This window comes from Chiloscyllium punctatum, chromosome 12 (assembly GCF_047496795.1).
Source record: "Chiloscyllium punctatum isolate Juve2018m chromosome 12, sChiPun1.3, whole genome shotgun sequence".
Taxonomy (NCBI): Eukaryota; Metazoa; Chordata; class Chondrichthyes; order Orectolobiformes; family Hemiscylliidae; genus Chiloscyllium; species Chiloscyllium punctatum.
Window position 1 is genome coordinate 69,233,737 of NC_092750.1, and position 27,931 is coordinate 69,261,667.

The following is a 27,931-nucleotide window of genomic DNA, read 5'->3' on the forward strand; positions in this document are numbered from 1 at the left end:
CCTCCTGAGGTGTGGGGCCCAAAACTGGACACAGTACTCCAAATGGGGCCTAACCAGAGCTTTATAAAGTCTCAGTAGCACATTGCTACTTTTATGTTCCAACCCTCTTGAGATAAATGACAACATTGCATTCGCTTTCTTAATCACGGATTCAACCTGCATGTTTACCTTTAGAGAATCCTGGACTAGCACTCCCAGATCCCTTTGTACTTTGGCTTTATGAATTTTCTCACCGTTTAGAAAGTAGTCCATGCTTGTATTCTTTTTTCCAAAGTGCAAGACCTCGCATTTGCTCACATTGAACTTCATCAGCCATTTCCTGGACCACTCTCCCAAACTGTCTAGATCCTTCTGCAGCCTCCCCACTTCCTCAGTTCTACCTGCCTGTCCACCTATCTTCGTATCATCGGCAAACTTCGCTAGAATGCCCCCAATCCCTTCATCCAGATCATTAATATATAACGTGAACAGCTGGGGCCCCAACACTGAACCCTGTGGGACACCGCTTGTCACCAGATTGATGATGGCAGATCTGTAGATGTTGTTTATTTGGATTTTCATAAAACCTTTGACAAGGTTTAGCATGGTAGACTAATTAGTAAAGTTAAGTCACATTGGATTCATGGCGAGCTTGCCAATTGGATATATAATTGACTTAACGGCAAGAGACAGAGCGTGATGGTGGAGGGCTGCTCTTCGAACTGGAGGACTGTCACCAGCAGTGTTCCACAGAAATCACTTCTGGGTTATATTTTGGTTGTCATTTGTATAAATGATTTGGATGAGAATATAGTTGGCATGGTTGGTAAGTTTGCAGATGACGGCAAAATTGGTGGCATAGTAGACAATGAAGAAGTTTTCTAAGATTACAAAGGGATCCTGATCAAATGGGTTAATGAGCTGAAAAATGGCAGTTGGAGTTCAATCTGGATAAATGCAAGGTATTGCATTTTGCTACAACAGTTAATGGTACGGCCTTGGGTAGTTTTGTAGAACAAAGGGACCTAGGGGTGCAGATACATAATTCTTTGATATTTATGTCACATATAGACAAGGTGGTTGAAAAGGAATTTGGCATACTTGCCTTCTTTGAGTATAGGAGTTGGGAAATCATGTTTAGGTTGTACAAGACATTGGTGAGGCGTCTTCTGGAATACTGTATCCAGTTCTGGTTGCCCAATTCTCAGAAGAATATAATCAAGCGAGAGAGGGTTCAGAAGAAATTTATCAGGATGATGCTGGGTATGGAAGGTTTGAGTTATAAAGAAAGGCTGGATAGGCTGGGATTTGTTTCACTGGAGCATAGGAGGTTGAGAGGCAAACTTATAGATGTTTAAAAATAATGAGAGGTATAGATGGAGTCAATGGTAATTATCTTTTCCTTAGGATGGAGGATTTCAGGACTAGGGGACACATTTTTAAGGTGAGATGAAAAAAATTGAAAAAAGGCATGAGAGGCAAAGTTTTTACACAGAGGGTGGTTCACATGTGAAATGAACTTACTGAGGAAGTGGTGAATGCAGATACAATTACAATGTTTAAAAGACATTTGGCTAAGTACATGAATAGGAAAGGTTTAGAGGGATTTTGGGCCGAGAGCATGCAGGTTCTGCTAGTTTATTTTGGGATTGTGTTCAGCATGGACTGGTTGCACAAGAGGGTTTGTTTCTGAGCTGTATGATTCTATGGCTCCCTGACTCCCTTACACTCCCTGCTGCTATTTATTCCATTCTGTCTTGCTCAAGTAGTTTTGAGTATGGAATAGGATGCATCAAGTTATGAGTACTGCTACATGCTGTGATGTTGGCTCGAATTTTACTAGTACATCATAGGTCCCACCACTAAGGACCGTGGAAAAGATCTTTGAGCAGCAAACAATTATGCGCCGCCACTGCAACTGTTGTTCAATTAACAAATGTCGCTTTCCTTTCCAAGCTGCTGCCGAACCAGAGACTGCAAGGAAGTGACCGCCCATTTTGGGGTACCCTCAAAGGGCTAGTAATAAATCTTTTGCATACTATCAATTTAAGAATATTCTTCCTTTCAACTGTTAATCTAATTTGTAGAATTCATGGGAACACTCATTCTGTTCCTTTCCTGCCTTTTGTAGAAAGCAGACTTGGATATCACTTTTCTCACATCAGTGATAAATTTTCTTATTTCTGTATACTGGTGCACAAATTTGAATTCTGTCTTTCAGCCCCTTCAAGCATAAAGAGGATATAAAAAATTCAGTTACCATGCTTTGATTTGGTCAGTTTGCTTGTTTTTATGACATAGCGAAATTAGGATTAAAGTAATATGTCAAAAATCAAAATAATTATGTTCCTGATTCTGTCTCCTAATGTGAAAAGAAAATGTAGAAACTTACTAGATATTAAAAATACAATAAGAGTAATTACAATTAGAAAATCACTGGATTTTAGTATGGAATTTCTCAAATGTATCTTAACATCACAGTGGTCTGGAAGACCAACTCCTGGGTCGTGTGGTAGCACAAGAACGTCCAGATCTGGAAGATGCCAAAAATCAGTTGATCATCAGTAATGCAAAAATGAGGAATGAGCTGAAAGAGATAGAGGATCAGATACTCATGCGCCTGAGCACCTCTGAGGGCAATCCTGTGGACGATGTGGAATTAATTAAAGTGCTAGAGGCATCTAAAGTTAAAGCAGGGGAAATCAAGGTTAGTATCAGTTATTCAATCTGGTTAGTAGTAAACATTTCAGCAGCTCTCAAATGCAATATGAGAAACATTAAAGTTTCTACACACAGAAAACTAATATGGTGTTATGGTGTAGTGCACAATATAACACATACATGAGTCACACAAAAGGAACACACAGATGCAACAGTAGACTTCTAAGATGCTCTCATGGGTCTTCCATGTTGATATTAAAATTCATTTATGTCTGTTCAGACTCAAATCCAGTACTTTTAGAATTCCAACACTGAAAATATTTCCCAAGCTGGGCAGCATGGTGGCTCAGTGGTTAGTACTGCTGCTTCACAGCACCAGGGACCTGGGTTTGATTCCACCCTTGGGTGATTGTCTATCTGGAGTTTGCATATTCTCCCTGTGTCTGCCTGTGTAGGTTTCTTCCTGAAGTCCAAAGGTGTGCAGGTTAGGTGAGGTAGCCATACGAATTTGCCCGTAGTATCCAGGGATGTTCGGGCTGGGTGGATTAGCTATGGGAAATGCAGGGTTACAGGGACAGGGTAGGGGGTGAGTCCAGGTGGAATGCTCTGCAGAGGGTTGGTGTGGACTTGGTGGGCTGAATCCACACTTTAGGGATTCTATGATTATAAGTTTGGATCCAAGTTGCTCTGAATGTGGATAGGTTGAACTGAAGCAAAATTCATAAATTTTAAATTCAGTTCACAACATTGATTGAAATACAGTGTTACAAATTGAAGGATGAAGATATGTATGCAAGGGTACCAATATGAATGTAAAAGCGGAAATATTAGAAGGACAGAGGTATGAATGGAAAGGTGAAATAATGATGAAAGTGCAGTGATATTAATGGAAGGATGGTGATATTTGTAGAGTGGTGATATCAATGTTAGTACAGTGATACTAATTAAAAAATAGTGATAGCAGTAAGTGCAATTGTTGCCCATCATTAATTGCCTTTTAGAAGATGGAGCCACCTTTCTGAACCTGTTGCAGGCAATCTAATGCAAATGCACTCACAGTGCTGCTGGGAAGGTAGTTTCAGGATTATGATCCCGCACTAGGGAGCGAACAGCAATATAGTTCCATGTTACGATGATGTGTAATTTGGAGAGAACTTGCAGGTAGAGATGTTCCAATACACAAGCTCGCCTTGTCCCTCTAGGTGGTAGAAGTCTTAGGTTTGGGAGGTGCTGCAAAGCATCTTGTAGATAATGCACATTACTGCAAAAGTATATCTTTAAAAGAAGGAATAAATGTTAAAGTTAGTAGATAGATTTTTGATCACGAGAGCTGCTTTGGTATCAATTGTCTTGAGTGCTGTTGGAGCTGCACTCATCCAGGCAATGGAGAGTATTCCATCCTCTTCTGATTTGTGGACTGCAGGTGGTGGAACAAGCTTTGGGGAGTCAGGTAATTAGTTACATGCCATTTAGTTCCCAGTCTCTAACATGCTCTTGTAGCCACACTATGGTAGTTCAGGCCTGTTTTTGGACTGGTAACACCAGGATGTTGATAGTGGGTTTTTCAATGATGGTGATGCCATTGAGTGTCAGGATGAGATGGTTGGTTCTCTCTTGTTGGAGATGGTCTTTTGGCACTTATGTAGCCAAAATGTTACTTGCCACATTAGTCCAAGTCTAGATGTTCTCTTCTTGCAACAAATTGGCACAGACTGCTTTACAATCTGATGGGTTGCAAGTGACATAAAACATTGCACAATCATCAGTGAAAATCACCACATCTGACCTTATAATGGAGGGAAGTCATTGATGAAAAAACCCAAAGATGCTTGTGTAGTGATTGTAACGAGCTTAGCCAGGTGGACTTCATAATATATCAGCTCCCTGATTGAGGCTATTAATCTGGACCCATCAGGGAGCCTTGGTTGACAAATGAGAACAAAAGTGTCAGAGATCCTGTTCATTCAGAGAGCTGGCTCTATGGGAGCTGGAGCAGTGTCAAGGACTCCCAACATGTAACCAAAGGGTGACTCGGTGACTGAATACCAGTCTTTGTGGAGATATTCCAAAGACATTACTCTGAGAAACGCCTGCACCAATATGAGACTCTGAGATGATTGGCTTCCAACAGTCTCAAACATCTTCCTTTCTGCTGTATATGATTTCAACCATTGGAGGGATTTCTTCCAATTCCATTGGTTTCAATTTTGCAACACTTGATCTTCCATGTCAAGAGCAGTCACCGCTCACTTTGCTTCTTGGATTCAGCCCTTTTGTCCCTGTTTGTATGAAGACTGTAATGAGGTCAAGAGATGAGTATCATAGGCAAAACTCAAAATGAGCATTAATAAGCAGGTTATTGCTTTGTACACACCACTTGATAATTAATGCGAAGGAGATATCTTATGGATCTTGTTGACAGCAGTGGAAGAAGATGTGGCATTAGAGATACATTGGACATTCTGACCACCACTTCTAAACAGTGTATACAATCACTGGCCATCTCTCATCTGCACGCATCCATAAAATCCGAGTGACTGTGGCTGAACCTTTGCGACATCATGAAGGCAACTGTGGCTGTAAACTCCACATTAGATGTCTGCTCCACATTTGTTGGACATTATATTGGTCCTGGGCTTCCAGATGCATGTATTTTTTATGTGGCTGCTCTTAGTGCCACAGAGGCATAACAGCTTCGGTGACTAGATCCACTGAGGATGGTTCCAATCAGCCTCCATGGGCAACAGCTTCTCAGTAATGTGGTCATTCAACAGTCTCAGTGCACACAAATAACATTTGAACAGTGTCCTCCAAACACTGGGGACATGGGAGACTGCCAAAAAGGCCAATGGAATATTTCTATATGGACCTTACACATTATTGCCTGGAATTAGATATATGTTGTTGAAGCTATTTACATACAGTAGAAAATTGTAATTGTGGTACCAAACATGAAAACCTTTCACCCAACCCACATTAACTAAGAAAGGCAGCAGTGTATTTAGAATAGAATAGAAGATCCTTTATTATCACATTTTCTCCAGTACAGAACAGTGAAAAAGTTTTACAATGGCTGCTTTTAATGGCACCATCTTAGGTATAAGTTTTACAGAATAAAAAAGTGTTGTTACATAGTCAAAAAAAGAATATAAATTAGCATGAAACAGTGGAATAGTCCAGAATGATAATAAATGACCATCAATACTTAAGTTCCAGTCCATGCCTGCAGGCCCCAGAGCAAGAGGCTACACTGCCTCCATGTGCGGGCTCGATTCAGGATTCGCTCCGCTGCCATTCCAGGAATCAGTCTTTGGATTTGCTCCCACCGCGGGACTCAATCCTCACTCGCTCTGCTGCGGGACTTGGCCCACACTCGTTCTGCAGCGAGACACAATCTGCTTGCTCCATTCTGTCACAGGACATGGCCCACTCGGTCCACTCCGCCCCAGGACATGACCTGCTCGGTCCTTTCCGCCATGGGACAGCCCGCTCAGTCTGTTCCACTGCGGGGCATGACCCGCTCTGTTTGTTCCGCCACGGGACCATAGCCCTCTTGGACTACTCTGCCGCGGGACTTAGCCTGCTTGCTCTTCTCCAGGACCCGGCCTCCTCCTGCTCTGCTGTGAGACCCAGCCCACACTCATTACGCTGTGGGACCCAGCCTGCTCTCTCTGCTCTGCCATGGGACTCAGCCCACTCTTTCCATTCCTCAACTCCACTCTGCAGGTGGGCCGGTTCCCACTGGAGAGAAAGCGCAGATTTGAGTCCCACGGCAGGACGGAGCAAGCGGGCTGTGTTCCATTGCGGAATGGAGCGAGCAGGTTATGTCTTGCCGCACAGCGAGTGTAGGCTGAGTCCTGCAGCAAAGTGAGCATGAGCTGAGTCCCGCCATGGCAGCAAAGTGAATGGGCGATTCCCAGAGCAGCAGCAGAACAAATCCTGCATGGAGGCTGGCATATGGAGGCAGCATAGCTGCATATTCTGGGGCCTGTAGATACGGACTGGGATTGGAACCTAACTACTGATGATCACTTATTGTCATGCTGGTCTTTTCTAACTGTTTCATGTTAATCTTTTTTTTTCACTCTAAGAAAAATGGTTTTTTGCTCTAAGATATGTGCCTAGATACTTCTACTGTACCTAAGATGGCGCCATTAAAGGCAGCCATTGTCAAAACTTTTCACTCAACTCCTATACTTCTATTTTATGGTCTAAGGCATGCAGGAAAATCTTTATAAATCACCTGACATTATTGGTGCTTTACAACAATTAGTAGAATTGATTTGTACTGTTGATTGTAAGGCTCCAGATTGCTTGTGGCCAGGATTTTTAGTCCACATGGTATTTCAGAGCATGAGATCCATATAAGAATCATGTGATGTCTCTCACCTATTCTTTGTGAGTGTCTGTTTAATGGCGTTGCAGTCAAAGGTCTTCTCTTGCCCACAAGCAAAGCCTGCACCCTCAGAGAAAGAAGAACACACTCCCAGGGACAAGAAGTAAACGCTGGTACAATCAGTGACACCCACATTCCATAAGTAATAAAAATAACTCTACACACTCAGCCCTGCTGTTAATTATTTTTCAGTTTGCTTGTGCACTTACGCTTTGTTTGAAGATGGAAGGAAACACAGATAGTGCTTCACAGGATAATTAGCAGGCTCAGCTGCTCCATCTAGTTGACCCCCGCCACCAAAACGTCTACCCTGTCCTCTCTGTCAATCTTCTTGATTTTGATCTTCCAATGTTAGCTCCAAACTCTTTTGTTTTAATTAACTGTGATTTATCTCTTCAATTTGTCCCTGCCCCAGACATAGTTTAATGATGCCAAACATATTGATGCACCATTCTCCCAAAGAACCTAGGGCAGTGACCATCAATGAAACTCAATCCCGTTCACAAAAGTACTCTTTGCAGTCTCTGCTGTATTATCTCCTACTGTTATATGTTGAATTGCATCTGCCCACTTCATAACTATTATCCCCTTTGCAATCCAGCACACTCTCTCCAATCCACACAATTGATTGAGCCAGCATCCCCACCACAGAACTGGCATCTAAGCACCTTCCTTGACTTTGAGTGAACAGGGGTTATGTCCCCTCCGATGCCCTTACCCATCTACTCAGGAAGCCAGCCCCAACTGACGAGAGACCAGACCCTAGCTAACCTCTGTGCAACTCCCAGACTGTAATAATATGGACCATCTAACTCTTATTGGCCCAAATACCCAAATTACTGCGTTCAAGTCTCTAGATTGATTTTGGACATCAAGCTGAATTAAGATGCCCCCCCACCAACTCCCTATCCCCTGACTTGACTGGGGACTCCTACCTTTAGACTTTGAGATACAGATCATTCTGCTATAACACACATTTTGTCAATGTGAATACGCTGCAAAATGATTAACGAAATGGAGATGCTGTTTCTAAACAGTGAACTTTTTAAAACGGGTGTTGGCTGTAATGTGATTACATCACCAACACTTTAACTGCTGTTTCCAAAGTGCAATTTTTCCATAACACAGGGTTGCACAAGAATGCAACTATCGCATTATAGAAGAACTGACTGTAGGGCCATATGATTGAAGCACAGTCAGTCAGTGTGTTTGCCACACAAGCTGCTGGCATATGCTGCAGCTGTGACATTGACATAGCATCAAAGCACAACAATATGTCCACCCTCTTAACTGACCACTGCTGGTAAACATAATAGGCAGTCTGGCTTTGTGTCACACCAAAAGACAAGGCAAGACAAAATTGCTGTGAACATGTAAGTTCTGAATGAATTGATCTTGATTTGATTTATTACTCTCACATGTATCCAAGGATAAAAAAAAGTTGTCTTCCATGCTTTGCAGGTAGAATATGAGGGACAAAGTGCAAAAAGGCATCGCAAAGATGCTGTGAGCATCCAAATAGACACAAAGTGATTGAATGCTAATAAAGAAAGCTAAGAGCTCTGAGGTGTACCCAGCTCCAATCCATGAGATGAATGTCTTTCTATGTATACAAAGTGGCCTAGCAGCAGCAGGAACAGGAGCAGCAGCATTATAATGCAAGATGTTGGTGCACTCCAAAGTACAGTATTGGAGTATTTGTATTTGAAGTGGCTTCGATTTGTACCATGATGATGTGGTGAAACTGCTACATGTCTGATGCCAACCGTTGAGGGCAGGGGTGCAGGATATTTCCCATGGAGCATACTTAGAGATATTGCAACCAACTAGAGTCATAAACATACAGCACAGAAACAGATCCTTCAGTCCAACTCGTCTATGCTGACCAAATTTTCCAAACTAAACTAGGAGAAAGTGAAGCTAAACTAGTCCTATTTGTCTCAGTTTGGCCCATATCGCTCTAAAGTTTTCTTCTTCATGTACCTGTACAAATGTCTTTTAAATGTTGTAACTTACATGCATCTACCACTTCCTCTGACAGGTTATTCCACATACGAACAGTCCTCTGCATGAAAACGTTGTCCCTCGGGTCCATTATAAATCTTTCTCCTCTCACCATAAAAATATGTCCTCTAGTTTTGAACTTACCCACCCTAGGGAAAAGATCTTTGAGGCATTTGGATCGGTATATGAATAGGAAGGGTTTGGAAGGATATGGGCCGGGTGCCGGCAGATGGGACTAGATTGGGTTGGGATATCTGGTTGGCATGGACATGTTGGACCGAAGTGTCTGTTTCCATGCTGTACATCTCTATGACTCTATTCACCTTATCTATGCCCCTCATGATTTTATGAACCTCTTTAAGGTCACCCTTCAACCTCCTATGCTCGAGTGAAAAATGGCCTAAACTAACCAGCCTCTCCTTGTATCTCAAACCTTCTAGTCTCAGTAACATCCTTGTAAATCTTTTCTGCACTATTTCCAATTTAATAATATCCTTCCTATAGCAGGGCAACCAGAACTACACAGTACTCCAAATGTGACCTCACCAACATCCTGGACAAATGCAACATGGTGTCCCAATTCCTATACTCAGTGGTCTGAGCACTGAAATCAAGTGTGCCAAATGCCTTCTATACCACCCTGTCTACATAAGATGCAACTTTCAAAGAAAGGTTCATCATGATATTACTCGATATACCATGATAATAATGAAGAAACTAGCCAAACGAAGGACAGAAGAGCAAGATATGAGTTGGAGCTGCCAAGTACCCACTCTGACTTTCATGTCAGGAATTGTCATTATCTAGTTTCTGTCCATCGTGTTTGCAAAGAGCTAACTCCATATAAATGAGGTGAGATTATGTACTAATAAGATGCAAATGCATGCAGTTAGGCCTCTCATGCAAACGAGTGAGATTCCTGTCTTACCATTTTTACCTGTCTTTCCTTGGGTAGAAAATTTGATTTTCTTTTGCTAAGGACAACTCAATTATATTCCTAGGATTGCTGAAATATTAATGGAAGAACATTAATACAAATGCACTGTGTCAAAACCATTATTATTTATCAAACCACTATCACTTCTCAAAATATTTCATGAAAGTTTTGTTGGATTATGGAAAACACAGTGATATGCTTTTTCTCCTCCAGGTATCTTAGTTGTACTGAATGAAGTCTCATCAACTGAGAGCCTCTTGGTATCCCAGGATTTCAGAACTGAAATTCCTTCTCTCCCTCATTTGTTCCCTTTCTACTACATAGATTGGAATTAACATTCTTCATTTAACTTAGTTGTCCACTTATTGTTTTAAAGCTTGATGTTTGATTAACCAGGTTACTTTGTTTCCCAATTTGCTTTTTAAAAGAGGGACCATTTTCAACGGCTTACCATCCCTTCTTTAAGGAAGGGAAAGTGAGCTTTTTGTTGTTTATGATTGCTCTTGCACATCTGTTGTTCTTGGGAGTAACAGATTTAGACTGGCTGTGATGCTCTAAACACTTAATAAGCTCTGGTTCACAACAGACTTTTGACCACCTGGGCAAGGTAACACAGAGAGAAATGTTAATGGAGAAAATTGGCAAAAAAAAAACATTTACAGGTTCTAAGCCTGTGCAATACAAAGCAAATGGATAATATAACATGCGCCTCATCAACTTCTTCTGCTATGCTGAATATGTAATTAATCTTTCCACAGATAAAAGTGACAATAGCAGAACAAACGGAAAAAGATATTGATATCACACGGCTGCAGTATGTTCCTGTTGCTGTCCGTACACAGATCCTGTTTTTTTGTGTGTCCGATTTGTCCAATGTGGATCCCATGTACCAGTATTCTTTGGAATGGTTCCTCAGCATCTTCATGTCAGGCATTGCAAATTCTGAGCGAGCAGGTATACCAATCCCAACATGCTATTTTACGTTTGCACATACATCAAGTCAACTGAATAACTCAGTTATTTACATCTATTTTTAAACATTCTACAGCCATTTCTTCAGCTGATTGCTTAAGGACAATGTTGCAAATGAGGAATGTATCATGTATCATACGTGTGCCTACATTCAATAGAATGTGATTCCTCAGTCAATGAATCCCCACTCTGAGCCATGTTGCAAACCAGACAGTTCTACGTGGTGACAGATCTGCTTTCATGTGGTCATAGGCAGAGATTTAGTTGTAGATTTCCTGTCCACATTCTTGCTGAAGTTTGAAGTATCTAGATGATTCTGAAAATGAGATGGAAAATTAATTTTTAAAAATTCAAAATTAGAGTCAAATAACATCCACCCATCAATAAATGTATTTATTATAATAAATATATTTATGTTTTTTTATAAATACGAGTTGTAAAATTCTATGTAAATCTTGTGGAGAAAGATTTGTAACGTTTGTCAATTTTAAATACTGCACACTCCACCTATTTATGGCAGGAAGTTATATGTTGCAAAAACTACCTAACGTCAGTCGGTAAATGGTAGGATTGGCTCCTGGGCCTTTGCTTATAGGAGGGAGCACAATCAGTGTGGAAGGGGAGATTGTAAGCCCTGTTGTGAGACAGAGAGCATTCACATTCTTTTTGGCCCCATCAGAAAAGCTGTTATTTAGATTTACTGTCCCAAACAGTCTTGAGCTGTGTTTCCCTGAGAGAAACTCATTATTGCTTCCTGCTCTAGCCACTCAATAAAAATTCTTACCAGGTCTCATATGCCATTGGGACTTGTCAATATATGTACAAGAAAGAGAACATGGTTGGCTTTGAATAGGTGTCCTTGTTGCTTTCCTAGGAAAGCAGAGGAAAATCAAAACTGGCAGCTTCAGTTTGGAGAACTTGAGCAATTTTGACTGCATACATGTTTCTCACCAGCTGTATGTAACTGCTTCCCTGTAAGTAAAATTTATCTACATGATCCTTAATTGCACAGAGCTAAAGAAAAATAAGTATTCATGACCTTTAAAAAAGGCAGATAGAAAACAGGATAGAAAAATTTGGACTTTAATATTGTCCTTAAACAATATTACATTGAGATGCGCGTGACTTATACACAACTGTTCATTTTGTCCCTCAGATACTGTGGAGAAACGGATCAAACTTATCAATAATTACTTCACCTACAGTCTATTTCTCAGCGTCTGCAGAAGCCTCTTTGAGAAGCATAAGCTGATGTTTGCTTTCTTGGTGTGCGTGAGAATCATGATGAATGATAACAAGATTGACATGGTCAGTAACATATGCATAAAGTTCTATTGCTAAGTCATAGAAATTTCAGCCAAATAGATGGGCTTTTGATTCCCTGTTTATTTGCTTGTTCCACCATTGGTTCCCTATCACATATTTCAAGTGTAATCTTATTTGTAGAGTCTTATGATCTAATTTCCTATGAAGTTAATGAGAAATCTATTCTTGATCCCCTCCTGATTCTCATCAACATGCTGTCAGGTTTTACATGTGCATTGATGTCACCTTAGCAGACCTCATTTAGTCTTTCCTCTCTTGCTCTGATTTGTCATAATGCTCATCACCATCGAGTATTTGATGAGCAGAAATTTTCTCAAACTAAACACTAAAGCCATTATCTATAGACCTCACCACAAACTCTATTCCCCATCTGGTGACACTATTCCCCTCCTAGGTCACTGCATGAAGCTGAACTAAACTGTCCAATTTGACCGTGAGATGAACTTTCAATAATGTATCTCAAATGTAGCTGATTTGGATCACTAATCGACATTGGTTTTAGAACCAAGGACAAACTGAATTTAAGATTCTCATCCTTGCTTTCAAATCTCTTCATGGTATCACAATACCCTATCTCTGAAATGTCATCCAGCCATGCAATTTTTAAAGACTTCTACACTTCTCCTCATTCACAACTAATTTTAAGTACCTCACCATATTGGCTACCAAGAGCCAAAACTTTTGAACTCCCTCTCTCACCCTCTCTGCCTCACTTTCATTTGTTCCTATAAGATACTCCTTAAAACCTACCTTTTCAACCAAACTTTCACTTGTATGCCCAATTTCCAAATTAAACGGTGAAGAAACTCAACAGGGTTGTGAAGAGAAAGCAAAGGTGACGTTTTGAGTCCAGTTCAGAAGAAGGGTCAATGGACAGGTGCTGAAGAACCTGTTGAGTTTCTCCAGCAATTTCTGTTTTTGTTTCAAATTTCCAGCATCCGCAGTTCTTTGTTTTATCTACAGAAATGGTTTGTCTGATTTTGCTCAGTAATATTCCTGTGAAGATTTTTTAATGAACTTATTGAGATTTTTACTCATACAACTGTGCATCCTGAGTGTTGATCAGGATTTAAATCCCCTGTACTTTAATATTTTAAATCGCTGTGTTTAGCTAATCTAATATTTCTTTAAATAAGAACTTGAGAACTAGGAGCAAGAGTAGGCATCTATGACCCTTCAGCTTGCTTCACTATTTAATACAATTATGACTGATTTCAAATTGACCTGAAGTCCTCTTTCCTAAGTACTCCCCATAACTTTTTAACCCATTACTAATTAAAAATCTGTATATCTCCTCCTTAAACTTATTCAGCGTCCCTGTCTCTTGGATAGTGAATTCCAAAGATTCACAACACTTTAAGAGAAATAATTCCTTTTCATCTGTTTTCAATCTACCACCCTGATGCAAAGACTGTGACCTTTCATTTGAGTTTGTCCTATAAGTGAAAACATTTGTTCTATGTCTACTTTATCAATCTTCTTTAGCATCCTAGATACCTCAATTAGATAGCCTCTCAATCCTCTAATTTTAAGTCAGTATAGTCTGATATTGTTCAATCTCTTCTCATAAGCCAAACCTTTCATAGAGAACCTTCTCTGAACTGCCTCCAATGTAATTACAACCTTCCTTAAGTAAGGGCACCAAAACTTAATTCCTGATGAAGGGCTCCTGCCCAAAACGCTGACTTTCCTGCTCCTCAGATGCCACCTGACCTGCTGTGCTTTTCCAGCACCACTCTAATCTTGACTACCAAAACTGTAGCAGTACTGCAGATACAGTCTTACCAGTGCCTTATACAATAATATTTCACTTTTTTAAATTCTATTCCTTTGACATAAATGCTAAAATTCCATATGTCCTCCTTATTATCTGCTGTACCTGCATTCCAGTTTTATGCAATTCATGTGTAAGGCCATCCAAATCCTCTGTACTGAAGTAGTCTGAAGTTTCTCTCAATTTAGATAATACATTGCCTTTTTATTCTTCCAACCAAAATTGAAAACCTCACACTTGCTCACGTTAAATTTCATCTACCTAATGTTAGCCCATTCAGCTAACCTATCCATTTGTAAATTTCTTATTTCTTCATTACAACATACTTTCCCACATATTTTAGTGTCATCCAAAAATATCGCTATTTCTAAACCTGCATTCAAGTGATTAATAAAGATTATAGATACTTGGGGCCCAAGGATCTAACCTTTGGAACCCCACTAGTTACATCTTGCCAACTAGAAAAGTACACATTTATCCCAAATCTCTGTTTTTTGTTGGTTAGCCAATCCTCAACCAAACACTGCTCCTACAGTGCTACTTCTGGATCTCTCTACCTGCCTCACTTGTAGTCACACCCTCCTCTTCCTGGTCACTAATCGAATTTGAGGTATTTAATCTAAGGGGTTTGATTACCTCCTGAAACACAGGCAACTCCCTTCTTCCTGATGTGTTCAGTATCTGAACTTCAGACTCCAGCTCATCAACTCTGAGCCAAAGTTCCTCGAACAACCAACATTTGCAACAATTTCTTTCCACTTTTCAACACTTTCTTTAAATATTTTCACTTGTCTTTAATAGTTCATTGTAGCAATGTACTCCTCATCCATAACATGATGCATGACAAACATTTAACTTTAAAGTCGCTCAGTATGCTTCCTGCATTAATTATCACCATGTTTGTTCCTTGTTGCCAATTCCCTAACCAATGAAAAGAATACTTCACTAGTCAATTTGAACTGTGAAATTAAGACCTAGGCCAACATCTGAATATCATGTGCAACATTAGATGTTTTTCTCTTATTGGAGAATGTTAAACTAAATAATCCTGACCGTGTTAAGAATGACACCAGAAAAGAATGTAAAGTTATCAGCAATTGTAATGCAATTCACTTCCATATTCTCAAAGCTGCATTTATTCAAATACAGGACTCTGATATTTGTAGGTAGGAAGACTATATCACACAATGGATGTTTATTATTGCTTGTTAAATACCTTGTTAATACCACAACTTACCTCATTAACATTCAGACTCCCAACTTAACAAACTCACCAAAGAAGCTCGACATCAGGAAAACTTGCCAAGGAAACCATTGTGAGCACTTGGTAGATTCAACTTATCACTTGCTGTAACCAATCTCCATGTTGGACTCCAGGCACCAACATCTCAGAGTGCGCTCCACGGGTACCAACCACATTTACTCCAAGTCTACAGACATTAGCATCAGAAATATACAAACCTTTAAGAAACCACACAACACATTTCCAATCTCCTTACTTATGACACTTACGCACTTCAATGCTGCATCATGACTGGAGTGTCAACTATCAGTGTAATCCTGCAGCAATAGGATTCTGGGTAATCCAAGATGGAGGATAGGAAAAAGGTTGTGCTGTAAGAACTGCTCCTTTTTTTGAGGAATTTTAGGTTTTCGAGGTGATTTCCTAAAATCCCAGGAGCAGCAATTACTGTTTTATATGCTGTTGCATTGTTTTGGAAAAAAGTCAAAACAATGGCACATTTAAAAGGGAAAAAAACAGACAAAGACAGTCAGCACATGGTCAGCGAGAGAGAGAGAGAAAGAAACCTACACTGCTAATTGACATAGCAGTGAACCTGTACAGTTACTGCCTTTGCTGTTTGAATTCATGTATCTCTGGACATCAGTGTGTGTCTAGAAAAAACAGCAAAATTCACAACAGATCTTGGAGGAACCTGTATGGGAGAGCTCACAACGCAGGAACAGATAAGTGCATAACTCTTCATGTGTAACCTTGCTGTACATCTACAATAGTGAGTAGAGTAGGTTCTTTCTTGATTGAAGTTTATTGAAATCTGTCTCTTGATTAAATTTTTAAAATATAAACCATACGTATTAAGTTAGCCTGGAGCACTGTTTTTCTTTAAGAGCAATACAATATTGCTATTTTTTGGCTCTATAGTTTGTGAAGGAGCAAAGATGCTCTTTAGTGGAGTGATATGCTCATCTTGTTGGATGTGGGTGTTTAGGGAGAGTTTACATGTTACTGAGGATTATGTCTGCAGGAAGTGATTTGGTTGTGAATCCTATCAGATCGAATGGATCGGTTGGAGCAACAGTTAGAGGCAATGAGGAATTTATAAGAGTTAGGGAGTGTGATGGATGGCAGTAATAGGAAGGGAGAAAAGCCACAGTTACAGTTGCAGAGATGGGTTAACTCCAGGAAAGGTAGGGGGGATAGGCAGGTAGTGCAAGAGTCTTCTGTGGCTGTCCCCATTTCAAACAGGTATGCTATATTGGAAAATGTAGGGAGTGATGGACTCTCGGGCGAATGTAGCACAAACAGCCAAGCTTCTGGTATCAATACAGGCTGTAATGTAATGAGGGGTATTTTGGGTTCCAAGCGATCGATTGTGATAGAGGACTCTATAATCAGAGGCAAAGATAGACGCTTTTGCGGCCAGCAGCGAAAAATCTGAATTTTGTATTGTCCCTCCCCTGGTGCCAGGATCAAGAATGTTGCGGGGATAGTGCAGAATATTCTCAAAGGTGAGGGGTACAAGCAAGAGGTTACTGTACACATTGGTAAAAACAATGACTGCAGATACTGGAAACCAGATTCTGGATTAGTGGTACACATTGGAACCATCAACATAGGAAGGGAAATGGAAGAAATTCTGTACGGAGAACATAGAGAGCTAAGCAGGAATATAAAAATGAGGTCCTCAAAGGTAGTGATATCTGGATTACTCCTGGTGCTACGAGCTACTGAGGGTAGGAATAGGAGGACAGAGTGGATGAATGCATGGCTGAGGAGCTGGTGCATGGGAGAAGGGTTCATACTTTTGGATCACTTAATCTCTTCTGGGGTAGAAATGACCTGTACAAGAAGGACGGATTGCAACTAAATTGGAAGAGGACTAATATACTGGCAGGGAGATTTGCTAGAGCTGCTCGGGAGGATTTAAACTAGTAAGGTGGGGGTGGGGCGGGGGGGAGGTGGTTGGGAACCAGGGAAATAGTGAGGAAAGGGATCAACCTGAGACTGGTACAGTTGGGAAAGGGAGTGAGTCAAACAGTCAGGGCAGGAGGAACAAAGCAGAGAACAAGATAGAACTGATCAATTTAACTGCATTTACTTCAAAGCAAGAGGCCTAACAGGGAAGGCAGATGAACTCAGGGCATGATTAGGAATAGGGGACTTGGATATTGCAGCTATTACAGAAATGTGGCTCAGGGATGGACAGGACTGGCAGTTTAATGTTCAGGATACAAATGCTATAGGAAGGATAGAAAGGGAGGGAAGAGAGGAGGGGGAGTGCCATTTTTGATAAGGAATAGCATTACTGCTGTACTTAGAGAGGATATTCCTGGAAATAAATCCAGGGAAGTTATTTGGTTGGAACTGAGAAATAAGAAAGCAATGATCCTCTTACTGAGATTGTATTGCAGACCCCCTAATAATCAGCAGGAAATTGAGAAACAAATTTATAGGGAGATTTCAGTTATCTGTAAGAATAATAGGGTGGTTATGGTAAGGGATTTTAACTTTCCAGACATAGACTGGGACTGCCATAGTGTTAAGGGTTTAGATGAAGAAGAATTTAAGTGTGTACAAGAACATTTTCTGTTTTGTTATTTGGAGGTACCTACTAGAGAAGGTGCAAAACTTGACCTACTCTTGGGAAATAAGGCAGGGCAGGTGACTGAGGTGTCAGTGGGGGAGGACTTTGGGGCCAGCGACCATAATTCTATTAAAATAGTGATGGAAAAGGATGGACCAGATTTAGAAATTCCTCCAATTTAGAAATTGGAGGAAGGCTAATTTTGACGGTATTAGGCAAGAACCTTCAATAGCTGACTGGGGCTAGTTGTTCGCAGATAAAGGGACAGCTGGAAAGTGGGAAGCCTTCAAAAATTAGATAACAAGAATCCAGAGGCAGTATATTCCTAGTTAGGGTGTAAGGAAAGGCTGGTAGTTATCGGGAATGCTGGATGACTAGAGAAATTAAGGTTGTGGTTAAGAAAAAAAAGGAAGCATATGTCAGGTATAAGCAGGAGAGATTGAGAGAAACCTTATAAGAGTATAAAGGCAGTAACAGTGAACTTAAGAGGGAAATCAGGAGGTAAAAAAGTGGACATGAGATAGCTTTGGCAAATAAAGTTAAGGAAAATCCAAAGGGTTTTTAAATACATTAAGGACAAATGGGTAACTAGGGAGAGAATAGGGCCCCTCAAAGATCAGCAAGTCAGCCTTTGTGTGGAACCATAGCAGATGGGGGAGATACTAAACAATTATTTTGCATCAGTGTTTACTGTGGAGAAGGACATGGAAGATATAGAATGTGGGGAAATAGATGATAAGATCTTGAATAATGTACCTACTACAGAAGAGGAGGTGCTGGATGTCTTAAAAAAAACATAAAAGTGGATAAATCCCTAGGACCTGATCAGGTGTACCCTAGAATTCTGTGGGAAGCTAGGGAAGTGATTGCTGGGCCCCTTGCTGAGTTACTTGTATCATCGATAGTCACAGGTGAGGTGCCGGAAGACTTGAGGTCAGCTAACATAGTGTCACTATTTAAGACTGGTGGTATGAAAAAGCCAGGTAACTATAGACTAGTGAGCCTGACATCAGTTGTAGGCAAGCTGTTGGAGGGAATTCTGAGGGACAGGATTTGCATATATTTGGAAAAGCAAGGACTGACTAGGGATAGTCAGCATGGCTTTGTGCATGGGAAATCATGTCTCACAAACTTGATTGAGTTTTTTGAAGAAATAGCAGAGAGGATTGATGAGGGCAGAGTGGTGGACATGATCTATATGCACTTCAGTAAGGCGTTCGACAAGGTTACCCTTGGGAGACTGGTTAGCAAGGTTAGGTCTCATGGAATATAGGGAGAACTAGCCATTTGGATACAGAACTGTCTCAAAGATAGAAGATAGAGGGTGGTGGTGGAGGTTTGCTTTTCAGACTGGAGGCCTGTGACCAGTGGAGTGCAACAAAGATCGGTGCTGGGTGCACTATTTTAAGTAATTTTATATAAATGATTTGGATGTAAACATAGGAGGCATAGTTACTAAGTTTGCAGTTGATAACAAAATTGGAGGTGTAGTGGACACCGAAGAAGGTTACCTCAGAGTACAATGGGATCTAGATCAGATGGACCAATGGGCTGAGAAGTGGCAGATAGACTTTTTTTACCTCTTTAGATAAATGTGAGGTGCTGCATTTTGGAAAAGCAAATCACAGCAGGACCTATACTCTTAATGGTAAGGTGCTAGGGAGTGTTGCTGAACAGAGACCTTTGAGTGCAGGTTCATAGCTCCTTGAAAGTGGTGGAGCAGGTAAATAGGATAATGAAGAATGCCTTTGGTTTGCTTTCTTTTATTGGTCAGAGCATTGAGTATAGGAGTTGGGAGGTCATGTTGCGGCTAACAGGACATTGGTTAGGCCACTTTTGGAATATTGTGTGCAATTCTGGTCTCCTTCCTATTGGAAGGATGGTGTGAAGCTTGAAAGGGTTCAAAAAAGATTTACAAAGATGTTGCCAGGATTTGAGCTATAGCGAGAGAGAGGTTGAATAGGCTGCAGCTGTTTTTCCTGGAGTGTCAGAGGCTGAGGGCTGACCTTAGTGAGGTTTATAAAATCATGAGGGTCATGGATAGAACAAACAGACAGTGTCTTTCCTTAGGGTGAGCGAGTCCAGACTAGAAGGCATAGGTTTAGGATGAGAGGGGAAAGAAATAAAAGAGAGCTAAGGGGCAACATTTTCACACAGAGGGTGGTACATGTATGGAATGAGCTGCCAGAGGAAATAGTGGAACTGGTACAATTGCAGCATTTAAAAGGCATCTGGATGTGTATATGAATAGGAAGGGTTTAGAGGGATATGGGCCAAGTGCTGCCACATGGGACTAGATTAGGTTAGGATATCTGTTCAGCATGGACGAGTTGGACCAAAGGGTCTTTTTCCGTGCTGTACTTTTCTATGAATCTATGACGCTATAAGTAGGCTCACAGTGAGTGAGCGCTTTTACAGGAAGCAAACAAGCCAAAGATGCAACTTGATCCAGTCCATGAGCTGGATGTATGTTCCTGAACACAAAGTTCAGAAATGCTGCAGGATTACACTGTTAGTTGGCAGTGCAGCCCATGATGTCCCATCAGCAAAAGATATCAAACTTATATTACTGCTTGCTGTGCTGTTTAGCTCGGAAGCTTAATGTGGTTGTCAGCATGCCTCAAATCATCAAGGGGAACAACATTCACTCAAGGGGTTCTAGTACAGTAAGTCAAGGGCAACAACTGGTACTGGTCTGGGCCTTGTTCAGGGCAGTTGAGTCTATTCATTAGGAGCTGGATGATAGGCACCATCTATCTTGACACTTCCTACCCTTTGATGACTAGTTTGTCCTGGTATTATGGGAGATGAAAGTGGGTGGTATTGCTGTTGCATACCTCTAAGGAGGTGTCTTGGAGAAATGAGTAGGCAGCACAGAGGGTATACAGGGTTAGTGGATTCAGAGATTGGGTGGTGACCGCCAGTGGTGATGATATTGCAGACAATAGTGAGTGTGATAGAGCATGGATTTGGTGGGAGTTTGTTGCTGGAGCAGAAATGGACTATGTGTGAAATATCAGAGGTAAGATGGTGGCACTTATGCTGGCACATTTGAAAGATGAATGACGTTCTTCCCACAGCACTGGGCATTCCTTCAGACCGTTGTAACTGGGTGACTTTGGACCAGACAGCCATGGTCTGGTCTCATAGCCTCCACTGCGATTTCTGGGGGGAGAAAGAAATCACATTGGCAGGACCTCCAGGACCATGCCTGCAAAGAGATAGCATCGATTTTCCCTTATCTACCATGTCCAGGGCACATATCAAGAACTGCAGACTAACAGTGCTTGTCTGGTTTTACAGTGGGCTTTTAAAGGTAGTGCCTTGAAAGAGATGTCAGTCTTTTGGTGACGAGTTGTTCTGAGAATGGTGTGTGGTAAAATGGGATGTAAATCAAATTTAAGTGACACTGTAGGAACATGGTAGGTAATTAAAAATGCTATTCAATAAGATAGGCTAAGAAAACTCACCAAACATCACAGCAAAAGAACCCTCCAAAAAAAAATTAAACACAACTTGGACTTAACCCATAAAACATAAAATTTATCCCTAAATTTTGAAGGGACTTTCTTGCTCTGAAACACTTTGGCTTGTCCTGAGATCATAAAAGATGCCTTCTTTCTATCTCAGGAACGGGTTTCAAGTTAGCTGTCACTGCAGAGATAAGGGTCTCCCTTTGCCTGCTGGAAAGGACATACGTGTATTTAATCAGAAGATCTTGATTCAGAGGAGTTAGTCTGTAGGACTGCAGATGTCTCCCAGTAAAGTTACTGTCTTTCCACTGAGGCTGAATACACTGGCAAAGTCAGCACTGGAAAGTACTGACTGCAAGGAGCACACTGCCTTGTACAGTAACACAACTAATCTGCATGTAGTTATTTTGTGACTGATCAAAAATAGAAAAACATACTCTAATTGGAAATCTAAAAGAAAAATTTTAAAAGAGGCATGGAATCTGCAGCTCACTGAGCATCTGCAAGAAAAGAAATATTAAGTTCTCAGAAACAAAATGAAAATAGAAAGAAAATGCTAGAAATACTCAGCAGGTCAGGCTGTATCTGTGGAGAGAGACACAGAAGATTGAATTTTACCAGAAATCAGCTCAGCATCAATTTTGCAAAAGTGGGTACTGCAGATGCTGGAGATTAGAGTCAAGATTAGAGTAGTGTTGGAAAAGCACAGCAGGTCAGGCAGCAGCCGAGGAACAGGAGAATCAATGTTTAGGGTGAAAGCCCTTCATCACTCCTGATGAAGGGCTTTATCCGAAATATCGATTTTCCTGCTCCTCGGATACTGCCTGACCTGTTGTGTTTTTTCAGCACTACTTTAATCTTGACTCTAAGCATCAATTTTGTCAAGTCTCTCTGTGAGCCCAAGTGAAATTTCTCATGCTATCATCCCAAACATAACTCATTACTTATGCACCCACCTTAAAGGCACTCATTGGCCATATCCTTCTTGAAGGACTCACTTTTGCTGGGGCACACCAGGATTCCTGGTGTTGGCACCATTTCTAAATATCAGCCCACGTACCAGGTCAAGCACTTTCAGGCCAGAGCTGCATTGCACAAGACCTATGAATTATCCCAGACTTGAAGGACAGTGGGAAATTGGCACCTTGCTTTGCAGACTGTGACATGGAGGTCATGTGATTTCAGCTTGATGTCATGGTGGATGAGTTGGCATAGAGGAGGGCTGTTCTCTTCTGGCAGAGGAAACCAGACGCAGCTGTCCTGATCTGAGGTTGGTATTTGAGTCAATGCTGATTCCATGGTCTGAAGTTATGCTCGTAATGCAGGAGGAAAATCAATTGCCTTCTACACTCCACAAGGATAAGTGCTATCATCTTCACACTGTTGCCTCACAGTCACTTTATCCCTTCTACTGTGCACACTTCCCACCAAGGAATCTGGTCTGCCACTCTTACCATTACATGCAACATGCTTGTACACACTCTCAGCCATCTGCCCACACTATTGGATGCCCTCTATGCTGCCTACTCATTCACAAATCACCACCTTTTCTCTACTGGCACCAGCACAAAAGACTTACACTGTCACTTTTCATCCCTCCTCTTACCTCATTCAAGGAACAAATAGAGGCAAGTGTGGATGGGCTTCCTAACAGTTGGCTCCTGATGCCCTAAAGGAGAATTCCTGACCCTCCCAAGTTGCCAACTGACCAGCCCAAGTCCCTTGACTGATAGCTGCTGTCAGCTATGACATCCTGAGATACGGTGGAACTGATATCCAAGATGAAGGGCTGGAGAGCAAGGGCAAGCTGGAATCACCAGACATCACTTTCATGTCTGGAATTGCCGCTGACTAGTGTATACCCAGAAGTATTAGATTTTTTTTTATTAGATTACTTACAGTGTGGAAACAGGCCCTTTGGCCCAACAAGTCCACTTCTACCCTCCGAAGAGCAACCCTCCCAGACCCAGTCCCCTACATTTACCCCTTCACCTAACACTGCAGGCAATTTAGCATGGCCAATTCACCTAACCTGCACATCTTTAGACTAGGTAGAATAGGAAACTGCATTAAACAAGCTGCCATTAACTAATAATGCAATGTTGATGCATACTCTCTCACCATTCTTAGCAAGATTCTTATCTTGTCAATTGGCACTTTGTTGGAGAATCGGACTTCTTGATCTCAACATCAAAAGTCTCCTTACTACCTATCTCACCCTATTTTCCCAACTTTCTCACCAATGCCCAGGCAAAATACTGCCCAAAATTAAAGGACTATTTCAGATTTCCAGCAGGTTAACTTTTCATATCCAGTCCATTGAGAATCTTGAAACTGTTTTTTCTCATTTTTAATTAAAGATGATTTACTGGAAGCAACATTCCAATGAAAGGTACTGGTGCACTATAAAGTGCGGCATTGTAAGTGGATTGGAGATGTGCCAAGTGGTGATTCTCTAATTTTTATTTTCCTAATTATTCATATTGTAAAAATGACCCATCTTAATTTGAATGTATTGAATAGGATGAATGGCATTACCTTCTCTCTGGAGGAAGCGTCCAAACACTCATCCCCAACCCAGCCTCTGATTGGCTGTCAGACAGAGCATGGAAGGACATCCAGAGTCTTACTAATCTGAAGCACTTTGCCAACTTTATAGAAGACTTTGTAAACTATCTGGATGATTTCCAAGAAATCTTTGACAGTCCAGAACCTCACAGGTGATCTTTAAGTATTAATTGATTGAAATAGCTATCTGCATATTCATCTACATAAATCTTACTAAGATTTGATTCGATTTATTGTCACATATTAACTAAGTACAGTGAAAAGCTTTATTTGTAATCAGTACAGGCAGATCATAAAGTGAAAAACTACAGGTTACACCACACAGGATGTGTGCAAAGCAAGATCAACATAAACAAGGTCAGCATTATTTGAAGATAGAGAGTCCATTCTCAGTTTAATAATGGCAGGGAAGTAGCTGTCATTGCACCTGCTCCTGTGTGTATTCAAGCTTCTGTATCTTCTGCTTGATGGAAGAGGTTGTAGGAGAGCATTACCATGTTGGGATGGATCTTTGATGATGTCCATAGCAGATTGTTGACCCCAATTTGCGTACAGAGGCTGCAAGTACCATCTAAGGCTGACATCAGAATGTGTAGGGCCAGTAGGAAGGCAGTGAATTTACATGGCCACAGAAGCCATCTGCATATACCAAAACATCCCGTAGCCCCAGTGAGCCAGAGACTGTTTTCTGTTGCTGTCCTGGACAGTCTTCCCTAAACCCTCCATCTCCTTTGTTTCCTGGTCCTCCCCAATACTCCATCTACCCTCTCCAAACTACTTACGTCTCTACACTCGTCAGCTTCTCTCTCTCCCTCCCTATCTACAATTCTATAACTCTGTGCTAAACCAGCTATTCTTAATTATCTCTATGTGTCATCTCAATGTTTGTCAGTTTAACAACTATTAGTTTCTTATGGCATTTTAAAGCTACCCATTAATACCTGAATGCTGTTCATTGCATTAACTGGTGCTGTTTTCTGGACTACATTCAGATTAGTTTTAACTAGCATAGAAGGAACATCATGGGATAGACAGGGGTACAGCCCCCTGAACAAATGAGTCTCAAGATGGCATAGTTCTAACAATTGACTAGAAGAACAGCAGCAACCAGGAGAACTTGGCAAAAGAGTACCATTCTATCAGGAACTACCAGTCTTACAATAGTTGCCTACTTATATTTGAAAAGCAAACTTGTGACTAAACAATTACATATTAAGTTGGCCTGGGTTACATGGTGGCATTCAAAAAAAAATTAAACTTTTTTTTCTTATAGACAACCTTTGCCAGGAGATTTAGAGACTGAAACAAATTCATTTCAGAGACTGCTTATTATGCGTTGTCTTCGACTGGACAAAGTCACCAATGCCATGCAGGATTTTGTGGCACTTCACCTCGGCCAGAGGTTTATTGAGCCTCAGGTCAGTCTTACTGCTTTATATTTATTTGAGTTTGGCTGCTATTATAATTACATTTGCAGCACGTTATTTTCATAAGTTATGTTTTAGATTTTTAGAGCAATGAAAGCAAAATTAATGCTGGAGATGAACTTGAAATTAAAGAGTTTATAGCATATTTGGCTCCATGCTTATCATTACATTTCCTTCTCACTTGTTTACCCTCACCTTAATCCAACACTAACACCATATCTTCCAATCCTTTATCCCCCTTGTGTTTATATAGTTTCCTTATAAATGCACTTCTCTTTTTTCTGTAATCCACTTTATGCAGTGGCAAGTACCACATTCAAACAACTTTCTGCATTTTTTAAACAAGATTCATTTATGAAATATTGGTATTGCTCATTAGGCCAATATTTATTTCCCATCCTGAAGTGGTGGTGAGCTGTCTTGTTAAGCCACTGTAGACCTTGGGGTGTAGGAATATACATACTGCCTTTTAAGAAGGTAGTTCTAGGATTTTGACTCAGAGTCAGTGAATGAACAGTGATATATTTCCAAATCAGGATGGAGAGAATGGCTTGGAAGGGGACTTAAGGATGGTGGTGTGCCCATGTATGTGCTGCTGTTGTGTATTTAAGTCGTAGACGTCAAGTGTTGTAAACTAATCTTGCTGAATTATTACAGTAGATGCAGTGAGTTGCTTTTAAGTGGGCCGCTTTGTCCTGGATGGTATCAAGCTTATAAAGCATTGTTGGGGCTGCAATCTTCTGGGCAAGTTGGAAATATTCCATTACATTCCTGACTTGGACAGGCCTTGGGGAATCAAGAGGTGAACTAATCGTCATTGAATTTCTAGCCAGCCTTTGATCTATTCTTGTAGCCACAGTATTTACAGCAATTCCTCTCGAATGCTTTTTGGGAGTTATTGCGAAGTCCCAAATTTTACTTTTATGTCACCTAGTTTTGAATTCTCCCACAAGTGCAAACATCTCTCTATCAATCTATTCCTAAAATAACAACAAAGGCTAACGCATATCATCTAGCTTCTAAATGAGTATGGTGGGCTAAGTTTTGAATGGGAAACTAAGCTAGGACCCAGCATTTATCTACCTGTTCCAGATGCTGAACAATCTGTTATAAACTTTACTATTGGGACTCGCGTGATGCAGTAGTAGCATCCCTATCTCTAAGCCTTAGAGGCCTGGCTTCAAGTCCCACCTGCTCCAGAGAGTGTGTAATAACATTTCTGAACAGATTGATTACAATATATCTACATTCTGTTGTTTATTATTTAATTTCAAAAATTTCAATGCTGAGCTAATAATACAACTTAAATTATTTGAATAATACTCAATAAAATGGAATGGGTGAATCCAACTAATGGGATCAGATTAGCTGTTGGTTTTATACTCCAGCAATGTTTCTGCTCATTTCAACTGCCATGACCACTTTATGCTGAGTTAATTGTGCACTAAAAAGCAGCTCTCCAATCAGATGGACAGGGTTAATTATGCTGCACCTTTGTGAGATATAGGTGGTTGGGTTAAGTTGCTGCAACTTGTGTATGATTGTCTTAACAATAATAGGACCTAATTTTTTTTTATAATGTGGCTCCTACAAGTTTTGAGAAAGAGGCTTGGAAACTCATCAAAATAAAGTCTGGTGTAATTGCAACAAGAACGTAGTAGCAGGAGAAACCCAGATAGCCCCGAAAGCCTGTTTTGCCATTCAAGAAGATCATGGCTAATCTTTGATCTAAATCTATACATCTATGTTTGCTCCATATCCTTTAATACTTTTAGCCAAGAAAGATCTATCCCTCTCAGTTTAAAGTTGATTGTTGATCTAGCATTAATTGTCACTAAATTGCAGAGATTGTGTTATCTCTCCTTGTAATGTAACACTTGGAATCCAAATGTTATTCTGTTAAAACTATGCTTCAATCCCTCCAAGGTCAAGATACTTTTCTGGTATGGTGCTTGCAACAGTACTCCCGATGTAGTCTAAACTTGTATAGTAGTAGCATGATTCTGACTCCTTTATATATCAGTCCTCTAACCATAAAGGTCAGCCTGATTGTAAATAATTATTTCCCTACTTGTTCATGATTTTTTTCATGATCTGTGTACCTGGAGTCTCGGATATTCTGTTCATGGCTTTTCACCATTTAGAAACTAAATTGTTCTATCCTCTTTTTCATTCAAACTGGGTGACCTCACATTTGTGCTTCTCTTAATCTATCAGTTCAGTCTATTGCCTTAATCTATCAATAACTCTGCATTTTTTAAAATTTCTATCAATCTTCCTAAACTGTGATGTCCATAACTGGACATAGTTGAGATCAAATCAGCAATTTTTAAAGATTCACCATAACTTCATTTTGTATTTACTGCTTCTATTCTTAAAGAGCAGAATTCTGTATGCATGTTAACCATTTGCTCCACCTTCTTTGCAACAGTCCCTAATTTGTGCACATAAATCCCCAGATCTCTATGTTGTGTACTACTTTCAGAACTGTATCCTTTGTTTTACACTGCTTCTCCTTGTTCTTCCATCAGAAAGGAACATATTTCATCTCTCTGGATTAAATTTCACTTGTCACACGTCCTCCCAT

At 40.6% G+C, this 27,931-nt stretch overlaps 1 protein-coding gene across 1 annotated transcript in view; it reads left to right on the forward strand.

Annotated features, from left to right (window-relative positions):
- The window catches only part of dnah1 (dynein, axonemal, heavy chain 1), a 425,483-nt gene that overhangs the window by 330,017 nt on the left and 67,535 nt on the right, over window positions 1-27,931 (forward strand). Inside the window, exons 64-68 of the mRNA XM_072582714.1 lie at window positions 2,461-2,686; window positions 10,736-10,931; window positions 12,106-12,257; window positions 23,873-24,069; window positions 25,191-25,335. Coding sequence (XP_072438815.1) covers window positions 2,461-2,686; window positions 10,736-10,931; window positions 12,106-12,257; window positions 23,873-24,069; window positions 25,191-25,335 — 916 coding nt within the window. The remainder of the gene's footprint in view (window positions 1-2,460; window positions 2,687-10,735; window positions 10,932-12,105; window positions 12,258-23,872; window positions 24,070-25,190; window positions 25,336-27,931) is intronic.